An 8,438-nucleotide genomic window follows, 5' to 3' on the forward strand; every position below is an offset into this window, starting at 1 on the left:
TCTCATGTCCAAAAAACCACCCACTTCTTCTTAAAAGTATGAGAAAGAATGAAATCTCTCCTCCTTCATCTGTGTTCTGCTGCGCTGACATCTATTCTTCCGTTATTTCCTTTTTCTCTTTTTACACACCATCTTCTCTCCTCCTGACCTTCTCTGTGTCTGTCCTTCTCCCTCTAAGCAGTTGACCCCTTTTGTCTCCTCACTTTCCTTCTTTAAAGCCCTTGGGTCTCCGTTTGACTCTGCGCTCTCTCCACTGGCCGCTGTTGTTCTGTCTATATCTGAGTGTAGTCCTTCTGCTCAGTACACAACATCATCCTACACTCTACCTAAGTAAAAATATTTTTGTGCAGCAATTGTAATAACAATAAAAGCACCATTAGATGAATGAAGAAAATGTGTCAGAAAGACTAATGGCTTCACTCCCTTGGTACTTGGCGAATAAAGCGACAGTTTCTTATTTCCTGCAGGTTCAGTACAGTGAGATGAGAGGCAACAGGAAGAAGAAAATCTCTTAAACAGGACCTGATGCTGCTGTTTGTGGGTTTCCGAGTTCCCATTGGATCTGCTTGAGGACTCACTTTTTACTGGTTTCAGGGTTTGTGGTAGGTTTGAATCTTAATTTGCTGTGGTGATACACAGCTCCTCACCGCTCATATCGACCAGCACCTAAAAGACCTTTCAACCAAAGAAGTCCATACCGAGGACCCTGCAGAGATTACTTTACCACATTTTACGAATGTGTCTATCCATGCATTTCTGGAGCAATTTATAATAATATTTCCAAAGATTGTAGGTGTGTTAATGTATGTACAGTTTATTCTTTTAGATCAGAAGCTGCTGTATTTTATATTATTTCCCTGGTCCCTGGTTGTGTCCTCCTAAAACCAACTGAAAAATCAGTCTGTATTATACTGAATGTATATGTGTGGTGTGTAACATTTGCGTGTGTATATTTTTACATAATTTACATTTACAGATATGAAGACTCTAAGTCTAAAGTAGATTGTTCATCTAAATTGTTGCTGGTTTAAAAGTAACTTTCATTATGGGCTACTTTAAAAGGAGTCATAATGCATTTTTTTTAGAAACTAGTTTTGTTTTTAAGTGCATGGTCTTTGTGGTTTTAAATATTAATAATTATTTCAGGCCACAGTCGCTTTTCCAACCTTTCATACTGTATATCCATACAGCAACATATCAAAAGTTAGTAGCAAATATTGTACATCATATTCCTGTATTTCTTCCATTATCCTTTGGAAACGGATAAAGAGCTATGTGCATACAATACTGATGGACCCATTTTCTTTCAACATGACAGTATGGATCTATTTTTACATGCAAAGGTGAGTGCCTGCATTTGGTTGTAGATTGTCTTTCATCCTACACAGAGGATGCACTGTACTCTGTACACACTTAACTTTATTTATTAATGTCAGGCACTGATGAAGACTTCCTGTCTTTCACTTCTAACAGCAATAAATGCACAGAGTCCCACAGTGTAGCATCTTTTCTCTGCCCTTCTGTGTCTCCCTGAATTCCCCCGCACGCCGTGTTCATCCTCTCCGTGCGCCGGTGCTGCAGGTTTTCAGGCGTCTAACAGCACAGTTTCCGAGCCCCCTCTCTTCATTAGGCTTTCACAAAGCGAAGCGAGGCGGTTCCAGACCTCACCGGCACCAGGGCTCCCCCGCTGTGTTGATGGCCCTTGGGCGTCGCCACGAGCAGGAGGACCTCTGCGACCTCCTCTCAGCTGCTATGACGAGATGCCTGGAGCCAGCATCCGATCAAGCACAGCAGCCTGACAAAGCTCCGATTCTGGGCTGCACAGCACTCAGGAGCAGGAGGAGGATTTTAAAAGCAGCCACAAGCAACAACAGCTGCACCAATTTAAGGATTGGAGAATTGGAATGGTTTAGATGTTGGCGTTCAGAGTAATACCCTGGGATTTATGGCTTTTAAGTCAGAGCGCGTGGGCTCTCAGTCAGCAGCCTCTTAAATGAGAAATGAGTAAAATTAGAAGAAAACTTCTCTCATTAAATACAGTAAGAATCGGCTGGTTTTTGTATCAAATGCTATACAAATGTCCTGCATAGGAAAGTAATAGATGATTGACCTGATAAGATACTTAAGATGTCACTGTTCTGAGTATAATGGATGTCTATGAACACTAGATTTAAATAACTCCTCTAGAGAAACAAACTAGATATCCTTTAACAGCTTAAAACTGTTTTCACATAATATCCCACACAATGCTACACCATATAAAATAATTTGATCATTTGTCCAATTGTCTTGAGGACAGAGGGTGTGGAGAACGTGGCAGACGATGACCTGTATATTGCTTCATCTAGTTATAATGTTGACTTGGGTATTCAATATTAATAACCCGCTGTCAAGGACACTGGAAGGACATCTCAATTTGACACTTATAGGCTCAGCATGAATATGTATAGGCAGCGAGATGCTTCAAAATTACCAAGTAAAATCATGGTTCACACGTGGGGACTAATGTGATGTGGCACATGCATTCTGATGAGCCACAGATACAGCGGCTGATAGGTCTCAAAAGACTTGTTACAACTCAATATCAAACCTGAGAACATTCAGCTGTGTCTGAGTGTGTGTGTGAGTGAGAGTATGTACAGAGAGAGGAGCTGCATATAAAGCTCGGTAGAGGGTGTGAATGTCTTTATGAACTCTAATAACTTCATCCAGCATGGACCATTTCTGTGTGTGTGTGTGTGTCTGTGTGTGGAGGTGCAATGGAGGGGTCTAATAGGCAACGTTGTGTTTAACTGGTTCCAAACATAAAGACATTGCCAGTTAGCAAACTGCAGATCAGCAGGAAGCTGTTGGCTGTTGTGGCTCTCTGGCTCACTTTGTCCGATTTCCATGACAATTCACCTTCAGACTGTGGCTGCTTGTTTGAAACTCTATGTAAACTGAGTTCTACATATGGTTAACCTTCAGACTGAAAGCAGATTACAGTCAAAACACTGCTAAGCTCGTGTCAGGTGTTCCGTTGCTTGTAGAATGTCAGGAATACATCTTCACTCTTATTCTTCACATCTTGTCCCAAACATCAGCACTCGTCAGAAGAGATGTGTAATGATCATGGAATGGATCTGATAAAGAGAAGCATCATTACCATCATTGCTGTTGACCTCTCGCTAACAGCTGCTATTATGTTTTAATAAAGGAAGGCTTTTCAGACTGCAGGGTTGGAGTGAGCAGTTTGACCTGAGCAGCTGAATGTACTGTTGAATGAACTTTTATGTTTCAATTAAGAAAATAAATACAGCAAAGCATATAAGGTTAATTAATCTAATCTACAGTAATTATCTCCAAAGTACTCTTTTTTTTTTTCCAAGGAAAATAAATCACCACCTCAGGTATTTTTCAGTTTTACGAGTCAGTTGGACATTTTGGTTGCTGATTCGCTTTAGACAGGAATGTCGATGCCTAGTTTAGCCCAGCATAAAGACTGAAAACGAGAGGAAGCAGCTAGCTTGGCTTTATCCAAAGTTAATAAAGTCTTTCACAGTGCAAACCAGAGTATAAAAACAGGCAAGATCTATTCTTCTTGTCACTGTGAGGTTGCCAGGCAATGAGCAGATACCCCAGGAAGTCACTGGGCCCAGCCAAGAAATAGACCAGTACATAATCCTTGCCAAACCACGATTGATTTTTACAGTTAAGTTTTTTTTTGTTTTTTTTTTACAAATTAAGCAAATTAGATCTAACATGTTAATTACTGAGCTTTGGAGGTTCTGCTAGACAGGTGTAGATCCAGAGTCAGAGCAGCTGTTTCCCCCTTGTTTCCAGTCTTAATTCTAAGACGGGCTAACGTCTCATATTTAGTGAGAAGGCATGCGAGTGATCCTCTCCTCTATCCTCTCCTCTAACTCTTGACAAGAAAGCAAATAAGCATATGTCCAAAAATAGCTGACTCTGCCTTCAAAAGATCAGTATTTAGAGTTCTCATTTTCTCAGCTAAAGACTTGTGTTTTCTACAGCAACAGGAACTGTTTCATTACCTCTGTGATCAGCCATTTTGTCATAATTCTTGATTAAAATATTTCATTGCTCACAAGTTTTTCATCTTCAGTCAACAATCATTAATTGTATGTCGTTTCAGTAATGAGTTTGATTTTGACCATGTGGAAATTCCACATACAACCCGACCACTCCCCATAGTGTTAAAAATCCTGTAGGGAGTCTGGGTCCAGGTAAATCACAGACACAGTATGTACTGACTGTGCTGCTGCCCAGAGGCTGTGGGGCGACTGTGCTGTCCCGGAGCAGGCCAACATCAAAGCGCTTGATCCAGAAGAGCCTGAGGCTATGAACAGCCAAGAGATCTGATTGACAGAGGACATGCACATATGTGTTGTTCTGCTATGCGTTTCCATTCAGGCACCTGAATATTACGTGTAAACAGTCTTTCTCCCGAAATTGTGTTAGAATCACACTCTTTAAGGTGTAAATGTATTAAAGGTTTACAGTGATACACTGCAAATTGACTTACATAGTAAAATTCTGTACAGGACCGCAGACCTCATACCGTCCTCAAAGAAACTGGAACAATCATAGTCATATTTTTCTGTTTGTTGCCATATTTAAATCTTCTGAAGTGTTTATTTTTGTCTATAGCTTTTGCTCTCCACAACAGGCAAGATCCATTGATCCTCAGAATGTGAGTGATTAGATCATTCCTTTTTTATAACTATTTAAATTAATTACATCAAAACACTTGAAAATTATATCCACAGCATTAGAAAAAAAGCATATTAAAAAAAGGCTAAATAATTCCCTAAAAACACTGGGCATTGTAGTTTTTTAGCGAACTTCACTCAAACTGGAGTACATAGTGCATTTGTTGGGGACCATTTTCAGCCATGGATGAATACACGTTTGATCCTCTAGTGTAGTGGTTCCCAACACTTATTTGTCAAATATACCTCTACAGGCCTTTCAGATGAACTCGAATTCCCATACATACATATATATATATATATATATATATATATATATATATATATATATATATATATATACACACACACACATATATACATATATGTATGTATGTATATATATGCATATATATATATATATATATATATATATATATTTGTATATATATATATATAAAATCAGTTTTTCTGATTTTACTATTTATAGGTATGTGTTTGAGTAAAATTAACATTTTTGTTTTTTTCTATAAACTACTCAACATTTCTCCAAAAAAAAAAAAAAAAAAAAAAATTTTTAGAGCATTTGTTTGCAGAAAATGATAGAAGGTCATAATAACAAAAAAGATGCAGTGTTTTCAGACCTCAAATAATGCATACTCATTTTTAAACAACACAATACTAATTCTATAACTAAGGAAGAGTTCAGAAATCAATATTTTGTGGAATAACCCTGATTTTCAATCACAGCTTTCATGCGTCTTGGCATGCTCTCCACCAGTCTTTCACATTGCTGTTGGGTGACTTTATGCCACTCCCGGCGCAAAAATTCAAGCAGTTCAGCTTTGTTTGATGGCTTGTTACCATCCATCTTCCTCTTGATTACATTCCAGAGGTTTTCAATGGGGTTCAGGTCTGGAGATTGGGCTGGCCATGACAGGGTCTTGTTCTGGTGGTTCTTCATTCACACCTTGATTGATCTATCTGCGTGGCATGGAGCATTGTCCTGCTGAAAAAACCAACCCTCAGAGTTGGGGAACATTGTCAGAGCAGAAGGAAGCAAGTTTTCTTCCAGGATAACCGTGTACGTGGCTTGATTCATGCGTCTTTCACAAAGACGCATCTGCCCGATTCCAGCCTTGCTGAAGCAGCCCCAGATCATCACCAATCCTCCACCAAATTTCCCAGTGGGTGCGAGACACTGTGGCTTGTAGGCCTCTCTAGGTCTCCGTCTAACCATTAGACAACCAGGTGTTGGGCAAAGCTGAAAATTGGACTCAAAGAAGATGACCTTACTCCAAGGTCCAATCCTTATGGTCTTTTGCAAACCTCAGCCTGGCTCTCCTTCGCTTCTCATTGATGAAGGGCTTTTTTCTAGCTTTACACAACTTGAGCCCTGCCCCTAGGAGCCTGTTTTGAACCGTCCTCGCCGTGCACTTCACCCCAGCTGCCATTTGCCATTCTTTTTGTAGGTCACTTGATGTCATCATACGGTTGCTGAGTGACATTCGAATGAGTTGACTTCCTGGTCAGTGGAGAGTCGTTTTCGCCCTCTGCCGGTCACTAACTTTGTTTTCCCAAATGTCTGCTGCTTGACCTTGTTCTTATAAACCGCCGTCTTAGAAATTGTAAAGATGGAATCAACCCGATGCTCACTGTATCCCTCTGCCAGTAAAGCCAGAATTGAACCCTTCTTTTCCTCACTCAAAACTTTTCTTTTGGCATGGTCAATAGTTATTTTTTGATTACAGTTACTTTTGAGGTACTACTAGCACCGTTTTTGCCATCCAGCTGGTCCTATGGCAAGAGGACAGTGATGACTACAGCAGTCGTTTTTATACTTTTCCTTGTTAAATAAGATTTGGTTCAGGTGATCACCTAATCAGTACAACATTAAGTAGAATGAGGTGTGCTTGAGTTGGTATTCAACAGACACTGGAATGGAATGGCAGTCATACATGTAGAGATGCTGATTTCAGAAAAATTTGCAGTGGTCTTTTTTCCAGAGCTGTATATGTATGTATGCATATACAGCTATATATATATATATATATGTATGTATGTATATATATATATATAATATATTTTGTGTGTGTGTTTGTATTTATATGTGTATTTATATATGTGCAAATATATGTATATATATATATATATATACACACACATATATAAAGCGGGATGGTGTAAGTGAGACTTTAAGTGGGTCATTGATGTGTTTGCATTGGTTTCTGGAAACAGAGCTCTATGGCACAGAACAATAAGCTACATCAGGCTTTGACTTGACACTTGTTAGTAGGACCAATTCTTTGTTCGGTTGGAACTTTTCATTGGATTTGTTGGCAATAAGGAAAATATAGATTATTACTAGAGTCCTGAAATTAGACTGTCAAGGTTTTCTTGTCTGCATCAGAGCCTTATGTTATGCGGGTTTGCACTTTTACCTATGTACTGTATGTTTTAGCTTATTTACATAAGTGACATAAGTTTTGTAAGCAAAACTAGATATCTGAGCAAGAGAAACAAAAAATTATCTTTTGCTTGAATTTATTACAATTGTGAGTCAAATTACAGATCAGATGTTTCATACATTAATAGACTTATTCCTACAGTACATCCTCCTGTTTAGTTGTGAAAGAATATAGAAGAAACTTAGACTTTTCACTTGTCAATTTGTTTTCCAAAAGGGTAATTTTGATCAGAAGCATTATTGTTAGCAGCCGTAGAGCATGTTGATCCTCATGATGTCCCAGTAGGACATGCCCTGCCTTTGGCCGATCTGGACGTTAGGGTCGGGGATGGGGGTGATGGAGTCCCTCCCGTACTGGATGGAGAAGGCTGTTTTTCCGTAGTGCATGATGGAGGAGTAGTCGTAGGGAGTGTTCAGGTTGTTGGTGGACTGCTTGTAGAAGTTGTAGGCCATCTGCGGGTCGATGTTCTCCCAGTTGATCCTGACGTAGTAGTCGCGGTCGCTCCTGGTCTGCTCGTGCTGAAAGCCCAGAGCGTGGTTGATCTCGTGCTGGATGATGCCGTGGTAGAGGCAGCCCTGCCTGTTGAGAGAGAGCACCTGTCTGCCTCCCTCTTTGCCCAAAGCGGAGAAACATCCGGCTCTGTTCTCGACGCTGATGTAGTCGTACTCGTTCTGACGGGGGACGAAGCGGATGCAGGTCCTGCTGTGAAAGGACTTCATGGCAGCGTCAATCTTCTGCCTCTCCCAGCTGTTGAACTCATTGCTCATGGTGAAGGGGATCATCACTAAACCATTGGAGGCTTTCCTCCAAAGGCAGCTCTTGGACCAGCACACCATGGCGTTTCTGGTTCTGGGAGCTAGCAGATCTCCTTCCAGCAGGATCTCGTTGGTGGCGTTGTTGGAAGTCAGAATCCTGGTGGTGATGTCGATGGTGTCTGGGACTTCTTCTTCGTTTCCTTCCTCCTGGAGAGGATGAGCCCGAGAGAGGCCAAGCAGGAGCAGCAGCAGGCTGGCAGAGGGAGTCATCTTCAGGGTCGGCTTGGAGGCTTTGGCGCTTCTGAGGAGAGCTGCTGTGGAGAGACTCCTTGAAGCTTGATGTTTGACTCAGTGCAGTCCAGGGTCTTTATACACTCCTCTACAGGTGTGTCTGCAGGAGGATTATGGGCTGGGGTCCACATTGCTAGGCCTAAACAAACCTCTGGAGGGAGGAACCCTACAGACGAACCTACTTTTTAAACATAGCATCTAATTCCCCAGAGTTTTTCTTTGTCCATATCCTG

General features: G+C 40.8%; 2 protein-coding genes across 6 annotated transcripts in view; one reads left to right on the top strand and one right to left on the bottom strand.

Annotated features, from left to right (window-relative positions):
- LOC120802140 (multiple C2 and transmembrane domain-containing protein 2-like) overlaps positions 1-1,482 on the top strand; it is a 37,675-nt gene extending 36,193 nt beyond the window's left edge. For all 5 annotated transcript variants that reach the window (XM_040149856.1, XM_040149946.1, XM_040149685.1 and 2 more), the window contains one exon: positions 468-1,482. In XM_040149856.1, the coding sequence (XP_040005790.1) occupies positions 468-515 (48 nt within the window). In that variant the 3' untranslated portion in view covers positions 516-1,482. The remainder of the gene's footprint in view (positions 1-467) is intronic.
- A 5,919-nt stretch (positions 1,483-7,401) lies between these two features.
- On the bottom strand, positions 7,402-8,184 carry LOC120790901 (high choriolytic enzyme 1-like). Its single transcript, XM_040128881.1, has one exon. It carries the CDS (start codon positions 8,182-8,184, stop codon positions 7,402-7,404), a length of 783 nt encoding a protein of 260 aa, XP_039984815.1.
- Between the last annotated feature and the right edge of the window lie 254 nt (positions 8,185-8,438).

The sequence above is a fragment of the Xiphias gladius genome, chromosome 1 (genome assembly GCF_016859285.1).
Source record: "Xiphias gladius isolate SHS-SW01 ecotype Sanya breed wild chromosome 1, ASM1685928v1, whole genome shotgun sequence".
NCBI classification, from domain to species: Eukaryota; Metazoa; Chordata; class Actinopteri; order Istiophoriformes; family Xiphiidae; genus Xiphias; species Xiphias gladius.